At 42.8% G+C, this 22883-nt stretch overlaps 1 protein-coding gene across 10 annotated transcripts in view; it reads right to left on the bottom strand.

Moving 5' to 3' along the window:
- LOC117367785 (protein O-mannosyl-transferase 1-like) overlaps positions 1–22883 on the bottom strand; it is a 435721-nt gene that overhangs the window by 274270 nt on the left and 138568 nt on the right. For all 10 annotated transcript variants that reach the window (XR_004540848.1, XM_033960719.1, XM_033960718.1 and 7 more), the window contains exons 12-13: positions 9175–9496; positions 5982–6166 (exon numbers count right to left, since the gene is read on the bottom strand). Coding sequence is in view for 9 of the 10 variants with exons in the window: in XM_033960719.1 (XP_033816610.1) it covers positions 5982–6166; positions 9175–9496 (507 nt within the window). In the remaining variant the exon portion in view is untranslated. The remainder of the gene's footprint in view (positions 1–5981; positions 6167–9174; positions 9497–22883) is intronic.

Below are 22883 nucleotides of genomic sequence, written 5' to 3'. Positions count from 1 at the left end.
AATTATCTTAAAGTGAAAAAAAAGAAAGATGAAAATGAATGCAATTAAAGATGATAAAGGAGTGATTCACTCTCAAATTGGATCTATTTTAAAACAGTTTTTAACATATTTAACATATTATAAAAACCTGTATTCTTCTGAGTCTTATGATGATAAAGAAAAGGATGGGGTGGAGTTTTTAAGTTTGATTGAAGGTCCGAAGGTTCCTGATCATATAAAAAGGAGTTTGGAAGATCCAATATCGCTAAATGAATTACAAACAGCATTGAAGTCTCTTAGAGTAGGGACCGCTCCAGGTGGTGATGGTTTTTCGGTGGAGTTTTATAAAGCATTTCAAAATACCCTTTTACCTCATTTGTTAAATTTATATCAGAATCAACTTAAGAAAGGTTGCATATCAGGCACTATGGCAGAGTCATTGACCATTGTTTTGCCAAAGCCAAATAAAGATCCCATGTTGGTTTCAAATTACAGGCCTATTTCTTTGATAAATGTAGATGGTAAATTATTAGCCAAACTTTTGGCCCTGCGTTTGGCAAAAGCTCTTCCTTATATAATTGGTATGCACCAAACAGGGTTCGTTGCTCAAAGACACTCATCTAATAACACTAGACTGGCTTTGCAAATGTTATACTTAACAAAGGAAATTGGAGATCCGGCTTTTTCTGTGTCCCTAGATGCAGAGAAAGCTTTTGATCGTGTGGAATGGACATTTATGTGTCAAGCCATGGAATGGTTTGGTATTGGTTCGGGATTTATACAAATGATTAAAACTCTGTATAGCTCTCCTGTTGCTAGGTTATATATTAATAATAATTTTTCTGATTGTTTTAAGTTGCGGAGGGGAGTTAGACAGGGTTGTCCTCTATCTCCTTTGCTTTTTGATATAGTGCTTGAACCCTTATTATTAGCTATTCAACAGGAAAAGGAGATACAGGGTATACCGCATAAGGATAAAGAATAAAAAGTATCTGCATATGTGGATGATATATTACTTCATTTGAGAAATCCTGAAACAACCATTCCAAGTTTATTGGTTTTGATTGAAAAATTTGGAAAGTTTTCAGGTTATAAAATAAATTGGACTAAATCAGAAGTTCTTCCTTTGAATGTGCATTGCACAAAAGGATTATTTGACTCATTACCTTTTATTTGGAAAGAAGAAGGAATAAAATACTTAGGTATATGGATAAAAAACACACTTGATGAGACAATTATAATGAATGAAAAAAGTTTATTGCAAAAAGTAACAGAGTTATGTGAGCAATGGAATCCTTTGCAGTTATCTTGGTGGGGAAGAGTTCAAACTGTCAAAATGATGATATTGCCTGTGGTTTGTTATCAAATGGGAATGATACCAGTTTTTTTTTTCAGGGGTCTTTTTATAAAAAATTAAATAATATTCTTAGTAAATTTATTTGGCTGGGTAAAGCTGTAAGAATTGCTTTAGTGACTTTACAAAAACCAATTGAGGAGGGAGGGGTAAATTTTCCAAATTTTTATAGGTTTCATCAATCCTATATTCTGCGCCAAGGTATGTATTGGGTCCTCCCAGAACTCATGGAGAAGCTTCCAGATTGGTTATGGTTGGAATGGCAGCTCATGTCTCCTATTAGACTTCGTCATCTGCTTAGCATGAAAATGCCTAGAATAAGGAAAAGCAACAGGATAATAATGGACACATGGACAACATTAAAATATGTTAACAGTTTAACTCCTCTTACTATTCAAAAATCTGTTTGTCAAAACATATGGCTAAACTCTAAGATACGAATAGGCGGTTTTATGATTGTCTGGAAGGATTGGATTGAGGCAGGAATACATACTTTAAAAGATGTTATTTCTGATGGTAAACTGCTGGAGTTTTCATAATTGCAACATAAATTTAGTCTAAATAAAAAACAAAGTTATAAATGGTTGCAATTGAAGCAGGCCATTCAGGCAGGGTTCCCTGAATGGAAATCCTTAAATACTCATTTTACTCTAGAATTCTTATGCTTTCAGGCAGACTTTCTAGGTCACCAGGCCGCAAAGTGGTACAAAACATTATCTGGCTATTTAAATAAAAAACCAAAAACTGTACTTAGGGATATTTGGAGCATTGAGATTAAGTGTCAAATTAACGCATCTCAATGGCCACGTATTTGGTCTTGGAGGATGAGATGTACAAGGTCAGCGTGCGTCTATGAGGCAGACATGGTTTTTCCTGTTACATAGAGCTCTCTGGACTCCTGTTCGTTTACAAAAATTGGATTGCTCTAAGTCTAATAAATGCTGGCATTGTCATCTCGAGCCTGGAACTCTAGATCATTTATTATTTTATTGCCCTTTTATTAATTGTTTTTGAAAATTGATCTGGAGTCAAATAAATTGTATGTTGGAAAATCATGTAGCCCTGTCCTATGACACAATTTTATTTGGGGTGTCTATGAGGGCTAAGTGTCAGTTATCCTCTAATAATAACAAGCTTTTAATGATTTTAACAGGAGTTGCCATTCAACAAATAACATACAATTGGAAGGATTATAGAGGGTTAAATTACTGCTTTTGATGGAGTTCGGTGTGTCATATGTATGAAATGGAAAAAACATTGGCAATTAAAAAAGGATATTTTAATAAATTTAAAGATGTTTGGGGGCCATTAATAGATTATTATAGTAAATAGATTATTATAATAAATAAATTGTATTTAACCCCATTTATTATGTATGTGTGGAGGGTGGGGGGGGGGTTAAAAGTGTTGGATATTTATAAAGATATATGTATGGGGTTGAGGGAGATAATTCTTGTGGTGTGAAATTTGTAATAATTTCAAGTGGAAATGTATATTATGAAGTGATTTATTGTACACTTGTTTGAAAATTAATAATGAATAAAGAAATTTAAAAAAAAAAAAAAAGAAATACCCCCACTTTTTCCTGAAGGAAAAGACCTTGCCATTCTGAGGCTCTGTTCTGTACAGGACGAGCAGGTGTTGCTTCTGTAATCTACCTTTCTGATATCAATCTGTTTCAGGAAGAAAAGCCCTTTCAGATTAAACGTGATGCATCACATGATGTTTTATATGATGTGGAATACCATTTCCTTATCTGGCATTTATTTCCAAAATTTTTTTTGTTACTCATAGATACTGAAATTGCTTGCAGTTTATTGCTCACCACATACATTTGCTCGATACTTGGATTGATAAGAAGTCAGTTATACCCCAAAGCAAGCAACAGACACAAGCATGAATTTACTGGATACCATCTTAGGTGGCACAGGCACTGCATTGGATGCCCTTAATAGAAGTACTCTGCAATAAAATGGGATCCATATCCCAACACACTTCTGATGGGTTTACTTCACAACATAGTATTAATGAGGCTTCCTCCAGATTGTCCAATATAAATTGACACATTTGCTCTTATTTCACCACGTATAGAACAGAAAATTGTGGCCTTAGCACATGAAGAATATAGGTTAGGAAAGAATATTTCTTGGGCTATGGATTCTGATCAAGTACAGATCGAAATTATTATCTTAAAGGAAATTCTGATCATGGCTAAGTCAAGCCACTGGTTACTTATGTCCAGATGCCTAGTACTAAATTACCTGAATTTGCTCATTTAAATTGGTGGGCAGTTAGTGTTCCAGTTTGTTCACCACAAGGATGCTCTATCTATACTTTGATCCCATGGTCAAGAGACCACACTGTTATTTACCCTGTTGTTAACACTGGTGTGGAGTTTGATAATATGCTACTGTATCCTTTGGACCATCTCACTTGGGTACAGCTGCTGGATGATAACTGTACTTCATTCAAGCCAATGGATCCTGCTCTGTATGAACAGATATTATTTAATTTCAAATGTGAACCTCATCAGTTTAAAGAAGCTGATAGCTCCTGCTGGAACAAATCATCCTCCTGTTCTTTGACTGCCAAACTCTCCTACTCACCCACTACCTCACACATTTTATATTACCTTGGCGCTGGACACTTTTACTTCCATCTGTTTTTCCCCCCAAATGTTTCTTTTTCTCTTGATCCCTGGGTACATGACAACCCTTTCCTAAGAACACCTTGCTGTACAGTTCAAACTACTTAATGAACAATACCTAGTATAGTCATACATCACTGATCTCCATCACCATTAATGGGACAGCTTATTCCACACCTCTTGTAACCAATGACTCTATGGACATTCCAGACTTTATTTCATATGCTGTGCATCCACTCCCTCTTGGCATGGGAAACGAGACATTTCATAAGCTGCTAAACTTCACAAGACTCCATGCCTATATTGAACAACTTAAGACAACCTCCAAAGGAGTGAATCATACCATCACTTTTGAGAATGGACAGATTGCACAGACTGTTGAAAATTTGCTACAAGATGCTCATGTCTCGGTTTGGGAACTTTTCTTTGGGTATTCACCTACTGCTGATTAATGTTCTTATCTACCCTATCATTATCTTTTTTTTATGCCCTAAAAAATCTGTCTGGAAGCATAGGATCTGCAAGGTATAATGAGTTTTTAAGTTTCACCATTCAGAGATGGAAGACTTTTCAGTGGCTGTCCAGGCCAGCTCAATTACATTTCAGAACAGATTAACAACTGCATCAAATTATATACTGTAGGATAGGATGATTAATACTACAGACTGAAACACTTCATTTTTGGGTGTTCTTCGATATTTATTAAATACAAGATATTTAACAAACATTTTCTAGTCATTAGCGAGTGTTTGTGTTGCATAATATTAATATTTAAACTTAGGAATCTAGTAATGGGTAAGAATTGTGATTTATCAGTCCAAAGAAAAAGGGTCAGATTTGTGTTCTTTTGGAGGAAACAACCTTAATGCAGAAGGAAATTGCTTGAAAGCTGAACATCTCACCACAGTTGGAGAGTGTCTGTCAAAAACAGTTGGCAAGAGGTGAAACTTTGTTACCAAAAAGAATGTCTGCCTGTTGTTGCAAGCCCTTGTCCAGTGCCAGGGATGACCAAATATTGGTCAATATATGTCTGCAGAACAGGGAAAAAAAAAGTTCACAGTGCTTGCAGCAAGAGTGGAGAGAACACGCTGAGTATGCCCTTTCAGCACTATAAAAATGATAAATACAGTAGTAGGTTCATGTACCTCATGTGACAGGGCCTAGACTTGCCAAAATATACTTTCTGCTCAATTGCATTTTCACAAAATGGCCAAATGGAGTGATTTAGAGACCAATCCCTGAGGCAGCTTTAGGCAAAACGGGGAGTCCCTGTCAAATTCTGGCAACTGAAGAGAGTATACAAGTATATACCATACATACTTGTGTATTAAGTCTAATCTACATTTTAAAAAATTCAGCAAAACAGCCATGCCTGACTTATAATACACTGGCAATACTTTATTCTTAGCTTAAAATCACCTCTCACTTTCTAGCACCCCCCCCCCAGTCTGCCATCTCCCCATTTTTAGATGTACTGTCATGCTGTCTCTAAACCTCCCTTGTGCTGAAGCCTGGCTCTACCAAATACACAGAAGCATTTACATAAGAGCATTTCTTTTCTCTTCCTGCCATGGGCAACCAAATCTCATACACTGTGAGAAAGACAGACTTCTTCAGTATGTTTGCTGCCATTGGGCTTTAGTGCAAGGGAGGATTAGAGACAGCATAGCAACACTGTTGCAAGTAACAGCAAATCACAAATTAATTTTCTGATTTTAATCTCTTTATGAACAGGTCAATACAATGTTATACTTATTTAGCTCAAAATCCTCTAACAACTTATGCACGTGTATATGGTAAATGCTGCTGGAGCTGTTGCAGAGTAGACCTTGTTCCCCTCCCCCATCAGAATCTAAAAGGAGGAGGAGAAGGAACCCTAATAATATAATACCAATCCAATCCTTTTTTGCCACTGATCCACTTGATTCTACAAGAGACAGTATCCATTGATTCTACCAGGGCAAGTAATAAAAGAGAAATTGAATTATTCAGGCCCCCTACCTGCTGCTGTTGCTGTCTCTGAAATCTAGGGGGCAGTGATTTCTGGTACTTGCTGAATTCTTGCAGTGGAAACATGGATTCAGTAAATTCATCCTCACTGCTGGTTTCCACACTTGGTGCTGCAGTTGTTTCTTCTTCTCTATAAGCAGGGGCAGAAGCATCTGGAGCAGAGAACTCAGGTGTCGCTATGGGTAAAAGTGACAATGATATAGGTAGATCAATAATGTCTACATACCAATGCCAGCTGCTTCTAAGTGAAAATACAATGATGCACGAAGCAGGGAGACATACTGAACTTCACATTCAAAAAGTAGAATTATTCATAGATGGTGTTAAAGATAACTAACCTTTTCTATGTAGTACATGTAATTATATTGTTTTGTGTGTGCATCAGTGAAAAGAGTGTTGAGTCTAAAAAATAGCAGTAGTCTTATCAGCAGGCTGGCACTCAATTCAGCATACATGCAACAAACTAATCCAATGTCAGGTAATGAAGGAGAAATTAGGGCCTACCTGCTAATTTTCTTTCTTTTAGTTCCTCCAGACCGGCACAGATGGATGGGTTTAAGCTCCTCTACCAGCAGGTGGAAACTGAGAGCACACTGAATTCTATTAGCAGTACAAGGGGCTGTGCAGTTCTTCCTAGAATCAGTCTGATGAATAGCATGCAGGAATTTCAAACTAATGCAGTCTTCTCTTTTTTCTTTGTAAAATACAACGAATGGAGAAGCATTAGAACAGTCAGCCAAACCTGTCCCCACAGCTTGCCAGCTAAACCAGACGAACCAGACGCCGCTGCTCTGCAATATCTATTTACACTCCCCATAGAAAAAGAAAGCAAAAAAGAACAAAATCTTTAGTATTCCCGAGAAAAAACTGAATCTTTGCATCAAGGGAAAACACTGGGTGGGCTCTGTGCTGGTCTGGAGGAACTAAAAGAAAGAAAATTAACAGACGAGCCCTAATTTTTCCTTTTTAAGATGATGCGGGTGGCTGAGTGTTGGAGCCACCCGTGGAGGAAGACATTTCTGGTGTGTGCATTTTTCACCAGGAGGAGTTGCAGGAGCTCATCCTTCAGGTGTCATCTGTTCTGCGTTTTGAAGAAGAGTCTAAAGAGGCCCCTCGGGTGGTAGAGCCTCTTCGAAGGATTTGGAAGGCCTCCTATTCCTTTCCCATGCATCAGGATATACGGGATATCGTGCACGCACAGTGGAAGACCCTGGATGCCCCTTCTTGAATGAATGAAAGACTTCCCTTCAGACCAGTGCTAAGAAAAATCAATGGCTTTGCCTCTGGTTTTGTTTTGGGTTTTTAATGCTTAAAGGAGCAGACCCCACTGGCTCTCCAGGTTGTAGTCTGTGCCATCCGGCAAGGAGAACAGCTGAGGCACTGCGGCACCTCTAACTAAAAATTAGGGAGATGAGGGAATGGGGAGAGGAACTCAGCCACACGAGTGTGACACCCCCAATGTTTAACAGGACCTAAGCTCAATCTGGGCAATAAAAGGCCAGAAAAGACTCCTGCCTATCCTCTGCAAAGGTCCCTAAGACAAGTCCTAGAAAATAGAACAGAACTGCACAGACTTACCACCGCCACCTGCTGAAGACTGAGAACAGACTGATTCTAAGAGGGACTACAGAGTCCACTTGTACTGCTGATAGAATTCAGTGTGTTCTCAGTCTCCCCCTGCTAGTAGAGGAATGTAAACCCATCGGTCTGTGCCGGGTTCTGAAGGAACGCTAAACAATAACTGATACTAAAATATGACTGACAGCTTTGAATATTTTACTAAGATCCAAGTATGAACAAAAAACATATGAGAACAAAGCAATTCCCAAAGGACGAACACTATGGGGCTCATAATAAAAAAAACCAAAAAACAAACCAACGTCTAAAAAGTGGCCTAAATGGGTACTTGGACGTTCAAAAAGCCTGATCGTCCAAGTACCCATAATCAAAGCTGGTTTTAGACATATCTAAAACCAGCTTAGGCCTTTCTCCTGCCTCTAAACGCATAGAGCCAAAAGAGGCATTTTTAGAGGAGGGGAAAGGATGGACGGTGGGCGGGAGGTGGGCCGACCTAGATCTAGGCGTACAGCAGGTATAACCAAAACTTTAGGCAGGTTGCCTAGTGGGCACTTATACATTTTGACTTAGACCAAGTCAAAACAGGTATAAGTGCTGAAAAAGGGGCCGCTGAGCTGATTGCTGCAGCTCAGCGACCCCAGCAACCTGCCTATCGCTGCAGGAGAGATGGCTCATTTCTCCTGCCGCGATGGTGATCGCCCAACCCCCTCTGAACCACGGTTGGCCCAGGCAACTCATGCCCCACTTGTGTGTGGGATTTGAGCCGCCTGAGCCAATCAGGCCCTAAGGCCAGCCATTCAACAATGGCTGGCCTGTTGGACGGACGGGCTTGGCACCCGTCCGTCCAACTAATGATTTTGAAGGTACAGGGAGGAGGGGAATGTCGGGGGGGATTGTGGGTCGGCGATCGGGGGTTCGGAGGGGGCCCTTGCGTTGAGGACAGGAAGGCTTGGGCTCCCTCCTGCCCGATCGTGTCGGGGAGGTTCGGGGTTCGCCTGGGCAGGAGAGCTTGGGCTCCCTCCTGCCCGATCGTGTCGGGGGGGGTCGGGTTCACCAGGGCAGGAGGGCTTGGGCTCTCCTGCCCTGATAGTGGGGGGATTTGAGGGGTGCCGGGGCAGGAAGGCTTGGGCTCCCTCCTGCCCCGATAGTGTCGGGGGGTTCTGGGGTGCTGCGGGGCAGGAGGGCTTGGGCTCCCTCCTGCCCGGATCGTTGTAGGGGGGGGGGATTCTGTAACCGGTGTTGTTTTTGACAGACACCGGTTACAGAATCCAGCTTTTAGGTGAAGGACTGGCTCCTACTTCACCTAAAAGCTCTTGTTTTGGGTGTTTGGGAGTTAGGCTTTTTTTAGGTGATGTAGTGGTGGTCTGGGCGTTTAAACAGCTGAACGTAGAGGCAGGCCATTATCAAAAATAAAAAAACCCTCCTTTTGGATGTTTTTTTTTTATAATGGACATTTTCCCTGCTTCTACTTTCAACATTTAAGGCCTTAGGCCAAAAGGGGACTTAAGACGTTTTTTTTATTATGCACCTCTATGTGTATTATACTCACAGGGGGATACATCTCAAGCAGCAGATTCAAAGTTCTCTGAAAGCCTGCTTTCCCTACCTTTCTGGAAAGAATAACTGTTCTCTTGAGGAAGGACCTTGTCTGCATTAGGAGACTGTGGAGCCTCATTCTCCTTGTCTTCTAGAGATTTTGAAGCCTCTCCTGATTTAAGGCTTTGTTTACTTTTCTGATCCAACAGTTTCAGTTTTGCAGCACAGGCTGCCAGACGTTCTTCTCGTGCCCTGCGTTCCTCCTCCTCACGACGACGCCTAGCTCGCTCCACAGCTTCAGACATCTCAGAAGGGATAAACTTCTGCCTTGGAAGTACCTTTTCTTCTTTTTCTTCCAGTGACTGCTGGCGAAAAACAATGCCAGAAGGCTTCTGGCAAAGAAATGCATCCTGTGAGTGTCAATATACTAATGGAATATGCAAGCTATTCCTTTTCAATTATTTGACAATTAAACCAGAACTCTATAATCACCAATTTCTTTGTAAATAATGAAAATAAATTAGGTCTTACCTGCTAATTTTCTTCCCTTAGAAATTAGGTCCTTACCTGCTAATTTTCTTTCTTTTAGTCCCTCCAGACCAGCACAGAAACAGATGGGTTTATGCTCCTCTCTGCCAGCAGCTGGAGACTGAGACACTGACTTTTGGCATCAGTACTAGTGGGCTATGCAGTCCCTTTTACAATCAGTCTTTACGAACAGCCAAGCAGAAATCAACTAGGCTGATTCCAGAACATACAACTCCACACGTGGAGAAAAAATATAAGTCTAGCCCCAGGCGGACCATAGAAAACACTGTCGGATACTGATTAAAACAAGAACCTTCCCCAAACATACCACAGTTCGCCAGCTAAACAAGTTGAACCAAATGTCGCTGCTTTTGTAGCACCTCCAACAATCAACAATAACCAATGCCCGCAGAAACAAACCCTACTCTTCATGAAAAATACAGAATAACACGACAAGGCAGGCTTCTGTGCCAGTCTGAAGGGACTAAAAAAAAGAAAATTAGCAGGTAAGGACCTAATTTCTCCTTCTTTATCATCCTTCCAAACTGGCACAGAAACGGATGAGACATACCAAGGCAGTACCCATCATGGGTGGGACCCCTGAAGGGCTGTATATCTGTATATCTACTTTACTGTATACCGTCTTGAACTGAAAAGGTATGATGGGATATAAATAAAGCTGTTATTATTAGAGAAACTGGGCCTCTTCTCCCTTGAAAAGAGGAGACTGAGAGGGGGCATGATAGAAACATTTAAGATACTGAAGGGAATAGATTTAGTAGATAAAAGACAGGTTGTTCATTCTCTCCAAGGTAGGGAGAACAAGAGGGCACTCAATAAAGTTAAAAGGGGATAGATTCCATATGAACATAAGGAAGTTCTTCTTCACCCAGAAAGTAGTAGAAATCTGGAACGCTCTTCCGGAGGCTGTTACAGGGGAAAACACCCTCCAGAGTTAGACAAGTTCCTGCTGAACTGGAGCGTACGCAGTTAGGGCTGGTCTCAGTTAGGGCACTGGTCTTTGACATGGGGGCCGTCGCGTGAGCGGACTGCTGGGCACGATGGAACACATGGTCTGACCCAGCAGCGACAATTCTTATGTTCTTAGACTACTGGAAACAAGCCTAGGCCACCAGACCGCCATAAATCGCCACCTGGACAGCCAGGGCAGCAATATCAAAACTTTATTTAAGCAGAGCCTCCATTTTACTGTCCTGAAGGTCTCTCAGGGCCGAACCGCCTTCAACCGGCATGGTATGTCTGCGCATGATAGCAGAGACCACCACATCAACCACAGGAGACTTAAAGGTATCTCTATCGCCATCAGGAAAGGTGCATCCAGAACTTTCCACTTATTGTGCATTACATCCCGAATATACTGGTGCATAGGGAAAGAGCGGGTTTGAATGATATAAGATGTGTTATTTTCATTAAATTTGTTATTAAACTAATGTTAATGGTTTTATTGATAAATTATGTCAGCCTCATAAAATTTTATTAATTAATATTTATTGTATTGTTTTATAGTTTTTATCATTGTTATTAAAGTAAGTAATGTTTAATCTATGTTTTTATGATATATACGCGTCTTCATGGTCCTTTTATTTACAATTTATTTGGTTTTTATATATATATTGGTTTTTTGATTTCTATTCAATATGAAGTTAATTATGCTCTTTTTTATATGTTCACATATGTATCCATAGACTCCTGAGGCAGGCCTGATGGCCGAAACTTGTACATGTCGAGTCATTGAGTCATTGAATGTGTCATTTTGATGTTTGAACAATAAAGCACAGTTACTTACCGTAACAGGTGTTATCCAGGGACAGCAGGCATATATTCTCACATGTGGGTGACGTCATCTACGGAGCCCCAGCGCGGACAGCTTTTCAAGCAAACTTGATTGAAGTTTCAAGCTTGCTATGCTGCACCACGCATGTGCATGCCTTCTCCCTCCACTAGAGGGCACATCCCCACCTCGTGGTCCTCAGTTCCATAGCCAGCAAAGAAGCCATCCCCGGGCGGGTTGTGAGAATATATGCCTGCTGTCCCTGGATAACACCTGTTACGGTAAGTAACTGTGCTTTATCCCAGGACAAGCAGGCATGATATTCTCACATGTGGGTGACCTCCAAGCCAACCAAAAAAGGGCAGGTGGGAGGATGGCAATTTAGGAAAACAGGTTACGCAAAACCGACTGGCCAAACCGGCCGTCGCTTCTGGACAACGTATCCAGGCAGTAATGGGAGGTGAAAGTATGAACCGAAGACCAAGTGGCAGCCTTACAGATGTCCTCGACCGGCGTAGACCGGGGAGAAAGGCCACAGAAGCTGCCATAGCTCGGACCTTATGCCCCGTGACTCGACCATGGAGCATGAGACCAGCCTGAGCGTAGCAAAAAGAAATACAAGCAGCTAACCAGTTGGACAAGGTGCGCTTGGAAACAGGACGTCCCAACCGATTAGGATCGAAGGACAAAAACAATTGAGGAACCTTCCGATGAGACTTAGTGCGCTGAAGATAAAAGGCCAACGCCCTCTTACAGTCAAGCGTGTGAAGCGCCACCTCGCCAGGATGAGAGTGGGGCTTTGGAAAAAACACCGGAAGAACAATGGACTGATTGAGGTGGAAATCAGACACAACTTTAGGTAAAAATTTAGGATGAGTGTGAAGAACCACCTTGTCATGATGGAACACAGTAAAAGGCAGGTCCGCAACTAAAGCTTGCAACTCACTAATCCGACGAGCTGACGTGAGCGCGAGCAAAAAGATCACCTTCCAAGTGAGAAACCTAAGATGAGATTTGTCAATAGGCTCAAAAGGAGGCTTCATCAGCTGAGCCAAAACCACATTAAGATCCCAAACTACAGGAGGAGGTTTCAGAGGAGGATGAACATTCACAAGACCCCTCATGAAACGAGTTACCAGAGGATGAAGAGAGAGAGACCGACCCTCGAGATGCCGATGGAAAGCAGCAATAGCGCTGAGATGCACCCGAATGGAAGTCGTCTTCAGCACGTACTGGGACAAATGCAACAAATATTCCAGAACCGAAGACACCGGGACCGAACCCGGATCCAGATGGTGCGAGGAACACCAGGAGGAAAATCTTGTCCATTTCTGAGAATAACAAAGCCGAGTCGAAACCTTACGCGAGGCTTCCAACACGTCCCGTACAGACTGAGAAACGGGAAGCGAAGTCAAGGGGAAAGGAACCAAGCCGTCAGATGTAAGGACTGAAGATTGGGATGCAACAGTGACCCCCGACTCTGAGACAGCAGAGAGGTAAAAACAGGCAGTAGCAGAGGCTCCCTGACACTGAGCTGAAGAAGCAGGGAGAACCAGTGCTGACGAGGCCAACGAGGCGCAATGAGAATCATAGTGGCTCTGGTCGATTTGAGATGTACCAACGTTCTCAAGATCAGAGGGAAAGGAGGAAACGCATACAGGAACTTCCCTCCCCAGTCGAGAAGAAAGGCATCGGCCTCGAGACGGTCCGGGGAGTACATCCGAGAACAATATAGAGGCAGTTTGTGGGTCTCCAGAGAGGCAAACAGATCCACCTGAGGAGTCCCCCAGCGGGCGAAGACCTTGTGCAGAACTCGGGAGTTGAGCGACCACTCGTGCGGCTGGAGAAGACGACTGAGTTTGTCAGCCAGACAGTTCCTCTCTCCCTGAATGTAAACCGCCCGGAGGAAGATGTTCTGGGAGACCGCCCATTCCCAAAGGTGCAGGGCTTCCCGGCACAGGGATCAAGAGCCTGTTCCCCCTTGCTTATTCACATAGTACATTGCCACATGGTTGTCCGTCCGCACGAGGACCACCTGATCGTGCAGCAGGTGGCAGAACGCTCGAGCAGCCAGAAAAATGGCACGAAGCTCCAACACATTGATGTGACAAAGACGGTCCTCCGCCGACCATAGGCTTTGAGTCCGCAGACTGTCGAGAAGAGCCCCCCACGCGTACTCCGAAGAGTCCGTGGTCAGGACCTTGCGATGCGGAGGGACGAGAAAGAGCAAACCCCCGGAAAGATTGGAAGAGTTGGTCCACCAACGGAGCGAGCGTCTCAAGGAAGGAGTCACTTGTACAGGACTGGAGACCGGGTCCCGATCCTGATGCCACTGGGAGGCCAGGGTCCACTGAGGAAGCCTCAGGTGCAAGCGGGCGAACGGCGTGACATGAACTGTCGACGCCATGTGGCCAAGCAGAATCATCAGACTCTGAACTGATACTGAGGGTTGCAGCGAAATCTGGCGGCTCAGTCGAAGTAGGGCCTCCAACCGAGGAAGGGGGAGGAACGAACGGAGGCTAACAGTGTCCAGCACGGCCCCGATAAACTGAAGGGATTGAGCCGGGCACAACTGAGACTTGGGAAAGTTCACTTCGAACCCCAGACGTTGAAGGAAGATGATAGTCTGTCGGGTCGCTGAGATAACCCCCTCCCTGGAAGGGGCCTTGATCAGCCAATCGTCCAGGTAGGGAAAGACCTGCAGACCCTGAGATCGCAGGGCCGCCGCGACAACCACCATGCACTTCATGAAGACTCGAGGGGATCATACGGAACTTCTCCCGGACAAGGAACTTGTTGAGCCTCCGGAGATCCAAAATGGGGCGCAAGTCCCCGGTCTTTTTCGGGACCAAAAAATAACGGGAGTAAAACCCCTGACCCCGTTGGTTGGAGGGCACCCGCTCGACTGCCCGGAGACTCAACAAGGCCCTGGCCTCCGAGAGGAGAAGGGGAAGTTGTGTCCGGTTGAAAGGACACGCGCTGGGAGGGCTGTCCGGAGGAGTCTCCTTGAAGTTGAGGGAGTAACCCTCCGAGATGACACGGAGCACCCAAGCATCGGACGTGATCTGAGTCCAGGTCAAATGGAAAGCTCGCAGCCGGCCCCCGATTGGGAGCGGGGACGGCGACAGTGTGGAGGGGGCCCGCCCCCATCCGCTCAGAGCGTCAAAAAGACGGCGCCGGTTTGGACGCCACTTGCGCCTGAGGCTTCTGGTGGGACACCCTGCCTGCTGAGGGGGTCGCCGAGGAGGAGGCCTAGAAAAAGCCGGCGTGGACTTTTGAGGGTAACACCTCGGGGGAGGTCGGTAAGGCCTCGGAGTGGCCACTTTGGCCTTGGGGCGGACCAACGAGGCAAAGGAGCGCTCATGATCGGACAGGCGCTTGGTAGCCGCTTCCAGGGACTCAAACAGTTCCGACCCCACGCATGGCAAATTCGCCAGGCGTTCTTGCAAATTCGGGTCCATATCGACAATGCGCAGCCACGCAAGACGGCGCATGGCCAAGGCAAAGGCGCAGACCCGGGATGACAACTCAAAGGCGTCGTAGACTGCATGAAACAGGAAGAGACGCAGCTGAGACAAAGTATCAATCAGCTCATTAAAGTCCTCCTTAAGGGAGTCAGGCAGGACCCCGTGATAACGGGGCATAGATTTGACCAGTCGCCGCAGATAGGAAGAGAAGGCGAAGGCGTAGTTGAGCACTCTATTGGCCATCATAGAATTGTGGTAGAGGCGGCGCCCAAACTTGTCCAGCGTCCGTCCCTCACGCCCGGGCGGAACCGCTGCAGAGACGCGAGAAGGCTGGGATTTCTTCAACGAGGAGTCCACCAGCAACGATTGGTGGGACAATTGCGCCTTCTCGAAGCCCTTAGAGGGAACCGTGCGGTACTTCGACTCCATCTTCGAAAGGACAGCCGTGACCGCATAAGGGGACTCCAAATTGCGCAAGAACGTATGATGGAGGATCTTGTGCAAAGGCAAGCGCGGAGCTTCCCGCTGAGGAGAGGGCAAATCCTGTTCCTCCAAAAAGTCCTTCGTATATTGAGACCCGGAGAAGAGGTCGAGGTCCAAAGCCTTCCCCATGTCCACCACGAACCTCGAGAAGGAAGAGGGCCTCGAGGGAGGGGAAGAGGAGCGCGAGGCCCCAGCCGCCATGAAGGACGGAGAAGCCTCCCGGGAGTATCTGGGTTCCCGCCCGGTGCCAGATTCCGAACCCCAGGAAACTGCACCCAGGGACTTCGTCGGGGTCGGAGATCTTCGACGACCCGAGGAGCCCCTCGGGGAAGTCCCCAGGGTCCGAGGCACTGAGGTTCGCCCCCGCCTCCTCGGGGAGGAGTCCCTGGATCCCTTCCCCGCAGGGGAACGCAGAAGCCTCGGAGTTATCAAGGCGGAGTTCCGAAACCCCGAGGTGCTGCGTCTCCCGGGTCGGTGAGGAGTGACCACGCTGCCGCGGAGACCCCCGAGGACGTTTGGGTTTCCGGGACCGGTGCTTCGGTCGGGGCCGACCCGAGGGCGAGGACCCACGGGAGGACCTCGACGAGGAGGAAATCCGGCAGACCCGGCACACCTTGTCCCGAAGTCGCACACTCTGCCCAGGCTGGTCCACCGCCGGGGTCGATGTCGGGGCCGAGGCCGGGACCACCACCGGAGCCGAGGACGACTGCAGGTGGGCCATGGCACAGGATAGCTCCGAGGCAATAAGTGCTCGGAGCATATCCTGGAAGACCGGTACAGCCATCATCAATGGCATGTCCGAGGACGGCGGGTGCTCTCTCGAGGGCGACCTCGGCGAGGAGTATTCCCTTGGAGCACCCGACTTCGACGCCCGGGGCAGGGCCGAGGACAACCCCCCAGCCCCCGTCGAGGAGCCCGAGGATGGCTTCTTCAAAGACCTTGGAGTAGAAGAAGGAAGTGAGGACTTACCCACAGCGGTCGAGGAGGCAGGCTTCGACGAAGAAGGTCTTCGCGGCGAGGTCGAGGGGGCCGAGGTCAAAGCCGTGGCCGAAGCCGAGGCTGACGTCGAGGCCTTCCCCGCCACGGGGTCAACACTGAAGAGCTCTGCAATGCGGGCACGCCGACGGCGGAGCGCTCGAGGCTGAAAAGTTGAGCACCGAGTGCAGAAATCAGCTGGGTGATCCGCACCCAGGCAAACAAGGCACCACCGGTGTGGATCGGTGATAGAAAGCAGCCTATCACACCGGGTGCACTTTTTAAAGCCCGTCAAAGGAAGGGACATGAACACAAAAAAACGGCCCGGGAACAATCGAGGTCCCGCGGCCGCGGCTACCGGGAGCCCCCGGAGCCGGAAAGAAAAACTTTTTTTTTTTTCCGACGATTTCGAACACACGAACGAACAAAAATAATAAATCAAGCACAGCGACCGAGAAAACAAACCCAGCCGCGGTGTCAGAAGGCAAAAGGCACGGAGCACAAATTCCACAAGGCTTCTGGCTCCGCGGAAAAAACTGAACTGAGGACCACGAGGTGGGGATGCGCCCTCTAGTGGAGGGAGAAGGCATGCACATGCGTGGTGCAGCATAGCAAGCTTGAAACTTCAATCAAGTTTGCTTGAAAAGCTGTCTGCGCTGGGGCTCCGTAGATGACGTCACCCACATGTGAGAATATCATGCCTGCTTGTCCTGGGATAAAGATCTTCATATTTCCAGACGAATTGGAGGACACTTTTTTAGTGCACATTATTCTTATCTGGACAATTCCACTCTGGTTTCTGCATATTTGTGTTTGTGGTGTTGTTTTTTCCCCTGTTTCTTTCTTTACTACATATTTGGGGTCACCATGTCTTTTGCCCCTTGGGATAATGTACTCAGTTATACAGAAGACGTTCCTGAACCTGAGATGGACAAATCGGATTTGAAAACAATATTTGATTAGTGGTCTGATTTCATTGATTTAAAGAAAAATGTCATTCAGAATGAGTTACATTATGCAACTACAGTGGAACCTTGGTTTACGAGCATAATTCGTTCCAGAAGCATGCTCGTAAACCAAATTGCTCATATATCAAAGCAAGTTTCCCCATAGGAAGTAAGGGAAACTGCTTTGATTGGTTCCACCCCCCCCCCCCCCCCCGAGGCTACCGGCGCTGCTCCATTCTCCCCCCTTGAAGAATCCGACACTGTTCCAACCCCCCCTGCGATCCGGCATCCCCCCCAGCGATCCGGCATCCCCCTCCCCCCCCCCGCGATCCTACTTCTCCCCCTCGAGCAGTCAATGACATCCTTTACCCGACTTGGCACCAGTGCCGGTGCCCAAAGATCCTCCCTCTTCTGGCGCGGCTGGGCGGTGCGTCGGAGATCCTCCTTCTTCTGGTCTGGGCTGGGCTGGACTGGCTTTGAGCATTTGCGCATGCTCAAAGCCTTCTGGTCTCGCTCTCAATCTTGGAGAGAGCGAGACCAGAAGGCTTTGAGCATGCGCAAATGCTCAAAGCCAGTCCAGCCCAGCCCAGCCCAGAAGAAGGAGGATCTCCGATGCACCGCCCAGCCCAGGCCGCGTCAGAAGAGGGAGGATCTTCGGGCATCGGCATTGGTGCCAAGTCGGGTAAAGGGTGTCATTGACTGCTCGGGGGGGGGGGGGGAAGTAGAATCGCGGTGGAGGGGGGGCAACGCGAGTGGGGAGGGATGCCGGATCGCGTGGGGGGGGCGCTCGTACAGCGAAGCAAGCTCGGTTTACGAGGCACCAAGTTTGCGAATGTTTTGCTCGTCTTGCAAAACACTCGCAAACTGGTGCACTCGTAAACCGAGGTACCACTGTATTCTACAATATTGTAGAGTTAAATGTATCCCACGAGGCTTAAGAATCATGAAAGAACCTCGCTTGTTTTTGGACGACGAGGCTTTCTTGCATGATTGGTGTGCTATTTTAAACAAGTGTGCATTAGATCTTATGATTTTGATCGTGGAGACAGCAAAGAAGAAGAATGATATACTTAAAATCAAAGTAGAAGAAAAATATAATCATCTTAAAGAGGTTGATGAGAATTTTGATTGCATTATGAATGGAGTAGGGAGGAAATTGGATACCTTTAAAATCGGTATCAAGTTATGTTTTCTTGGTTGTATCATTGCAGGTTCTTTTTAATATAACTGTTGAAGTTCCTTTTTTAAAAAAACAAATTTTAGCGTTCTTTATGCCGCCCCCCCCCCCCCCTTTTTTCTTTTTTTTTTTTTTTTTTTTTTTTAATTATATTTTTATTTTCAAATTTCATAAAAAGTGTACATAATAATAAAATATATTTGATACATGCATGTTATCACTTTTATATCTATCACAATGTATATCTGAATTTGATTTTCCCCTTCACCCTCCCCCCACCCCTTCACCACTTTAATATAATATTTTCAAATTTTATAAAAGTATATAACATATTAGAATACAATTGATAATTATTCAATAATATATTTATATCTAATGCAATATATTCTGGATAAATTTTATTCATTTTCCCTCCCCCCACCCTTCTATTATCCCTTAATCATTTGTTACATTTTGTATCATATATTATAATATATTATATCTAAATTGTTTTCCTTACCCCCCCCTATATGTGTGTCATAAGAAGATCTCTAAAAGAAGAAAGGAAGAAAAAGTATTCTATTATTTAATCATTACAGTATTTTGTCAATGGCCCCCATATTTTTATAAATTTATTATATGTCCCTTTTTGTATTGATATTGTTCTTTCCATTTTAAAAACATGGCATATTGTATTCCACCAAAATGTATAGTTTAGGTTGTTGTAATTTTTCCAATTGTTAGTTATATGTTGAATGGCAACCCCTGTCATAATTAATAAAAGTTTATTATTTTCTGGTGAAATTTGACTTTTTTTTCTCATCATTGTTCCAAATAAAATTGTATCATATGATATTGCAATATGATTTTCCATTAATTTATTAATTTGTGGCCAAATTGAATTCCAAAATATTTTAATATAAGGACAGTAATATAATAAATGATCTAATGTCCCTGGTTCTAGATTACAGTGCCAGCATCTATCAGACTTAGAACTGTCTAGTTTTTGTAAACGAGTAGGGGTCCAAAAAGCTCTATGTAATAAAAAGAACCATGTTTGTCTCATAGATGCTGACACTGTACATCCCATTCTCCAAGACCAAATCAGTGGCCATTGAGATGCATTAATTTGATGTCCAATCTCAATGCTCCAAATGTCTCTTAGACCATTTTTTGGTTTTTTATTCAAATATCCAGATATTAATTTATACCACAATGCGGCTTGATGTCCCAGGAAGTCTGCTTTAAAGCATAAGAACTTTAAACTATATTGATTGTTTAATGATTTCCATTCAGGGAACCCAACCTGAATGGCCTGCTTCAATTGCAACCATTTAAAACTTTGTGTTTTATTAAGACCAAATCTATGTTGCAATTGTGAAAAATCCAGCAGTTTACCTTCTGAAATAATATCATCTAGAGATCTAATTCCTGCAATAATCCAGTTCTTCCAAAGGATTTGGGTTCCGCCTACTTTGATCTTGGAGTTTATCCATATGGATTGATTAGTTGATTTATATATTGGGATGGGTGTTAATTTATCAATAAATCTCAATGTTTTCCAAGTATCCATTATTATTTTATTTTCTCTGTATCTTTTAGGTATATTAATACTTGGTAAATGTACTAAATTTAGGGGAAACATAAGGCGCCATTCCAAATATAACCAATCTGGTGCATTATCTATAAGTTCTGGGAGGATCCAATACATACCCTGACGTAGAATATAGGCTTGATGGTACCTATAGAAATTTGGAAAATTTACCCCTCCCTCCTTAATTGATTTTTGTAAGGTTACTAAAGCTATTCTAGGTGTTTTACCAAGCCAAAGAAATTTTGTTAAAATTCTATTAAGCTTCTTATAAAAGGACCCCTGAAAATAAATAGGTATCATACTCATTTGGTAGCAAACCACAGGCAAGATCATCATTTTAATAGTTTGAACTCTCCCCCACCAAGATATATGTAATGGGTTCCATTGTTCACATAACTCCGTTACTTTTTTTAATACATATTTTTCATTTTCTTTTACCGTATCTTCAATTGTTTTTTTAACTTGAATGCCTAGATATTTAAATCCTTCTTCTTTCCATATGAATGGAAAAATATCAAATAATCCTTTTACACAGTAAACATTCAAGGGTATAATTTCAGATTTATTCCAATTAATTTTATAACCTGAAAATTTGCCAAACTTATCAATTAATTCCAATAAAGAAGATAAGGTAGACTCTGGATTTCTCAAATAAAGCAAAATATCATCAGCATAAGCCGAAATTTTATATTCCATATCTGAATATGGAATTCCTTGTATCTCCCTCGTTTGCTGTATTGCTAACAATAAGGGTTCTAATACAATATCAAATAACAAAGGAGACAAAGGACAACCTTGTCTAACTCCCCTCTGCAATTGAAAACCATCAGATATCTTATTATTAATATTTAATCTTGCAATCGGGAAGCTATACAATGTTTTTACCATTTGTATAAATCCAGAACCTATACCAAACCATTCTAACGCCTGATACATAAAATTCCATTCTACCCTATCAAATGCTTTCTCAGCATCTAATGAAACTGTAAATGCCGGTTCATCCATTTTTTTTGACAAGTTTAGCATGTGAAATAATAGTCTAGAGTTATTGGAGGAATGTCTTTTAGCAACGAAACCCGTTTGATGCATATCTATAATATGTGGGAGAGCTTTGGCTAATCTCAAAGCCAAAATTTTAGCAAAAAGTTTATTATCAACATTTATCAGAGATATAGGCCTGTAGTTCGAAACCAAAGTAGGATCTTTATTTGGCTTAGGTAAAACAATTATTATTGATTCAGCCATAGTACCTTTTATATTACCTTTTATAAGTTGTGTCTGATATAATTTTAATAAATGTGGGGAGAGGATATTTTGAAATGTTTTATAAAATTCTACTGTGTAACCATCACCACCTGGAGCGGATCCAACTTTAAGAGATCTCAATGCTGTTTCTAATTCTTTTAATGATATAGGTTCTTCTAAACTTCGTTTTATATGATCAGGAATCTTAGGTCCATTTATTAAATCTAAAAATTTTTTTCCATCTTTTTGTTTCTCCAAATAAGGTTCGGAGGAATATAGATCCTTATAAAAATTTAAAAATTGTTTTAATATTATATTTGTTTGATTTGTTATTATACCATTATCATCTTTTATTCCATTAATATTAGTTCTCCTTTTTTTTGCCTTAAGATAATTTGCTAATAATTTTCCCGCCTTATTAGAATTTCCATAATACATCGTTTGTTTGGAAAACAAATCTTTTCTTATCATTTTTGAAGTTAATTCATTATATTTACCTTTTACTTTCAAAAGAGTTTGCAAAACTTCATATTCCCATTTGCTTATCAATTTAGCTTCTAATATTTTTATTTCTTTTTCTAATTCTATATGTTGTTTTTTAATTTGTTTCCTAATAAAAGCTGAATATGATATGATATTACCCCTCATAGTTGCTTTAAATGCATCCCATACATTCTCTATAGATGTATCTTCCACTAAATTTATTTGAAAAAATTCATTAATTTGTGTTTTAAAATTTTCCAAAAATTTGTCATCTACAAGCAATGCATTATCAAATCTCCAAAGAGGTCTATTATTTTCTAATTGATCTAATTGTAATTCTATCCATATTCCTGCATGATCCGAAATGATAATAGGATCAATGGAGGCTTTACTCACTTGTTGCACTTTATTTGTTGAAACAAAAATATAATCTATTCTTGAAAATGATTTATGAACCTGTGAACAAAATGAATACTCCTGATCATTAAAATGAAGAATACGCCATATATCTTTCAAATCACATGATCGAACTAAATTATCTAGACCTAAAGATTTAATATTTTTACCTGGTTTTTTATCCAATAATGGATCCATTACAGCATTAAAATCTCCAGCCACCACTAAATTAGAGGCAGCCAGTGGTAATAACATATTTTGTAGCTTTTTGAAAAATTCTGATTGATTCGAATTAGGGGCATATATATTAAATAACGTCAGGGTATCATTTCCCATACCTATATCGATATGTATCCATCTTCCATGTGGATCTGAATTTTTTACCTTTATATTGGCCATACATTTTTTATTTATAAGGATTGCAACCCCTGCTTTTTTACCCACTGCTGGAGCAAAAAAACATTCTTTTATCCATCCACCTGATAATTTCTGTGATTCCTTCATATTAAGATGGGTCTCTTGCAGACAATAAATATCTGCATTTTGTTTTTTTTAAATATGTTAATATTTTTTCCCTTTTAATTACGTGATTCAGGCCATTGACATTAATAGAATATATTTTAAAAGACATTATATATTTTATTACTTTTCATTATCTTATTCCTCCTCTCCTCTTTCATATTTAATAACCAAAAAATTTTCTTCATGACACA

The sequence above is a fragment of the Geotrypetes seraphini genome, chromosome 10, assembly GCF_902459505.1.
Source record: "Geotrypetes seraphini chromosome 10, aGeoSer1.1, whole genome shotgun sequence".
In the NCBI taxonomy this organism is placed as follows: Eukaryota; Metazoa; Chordata; class Amphibia; order Gymnophiona; family Dermophiidae; genus Geotrypetes; species Geotrypetes seraphini.
The sequence above is the reverse complement of the archived record's forward strand: the minus strand, read 5'-3'. Positions and strand labels throughout refer to the sequence as shown.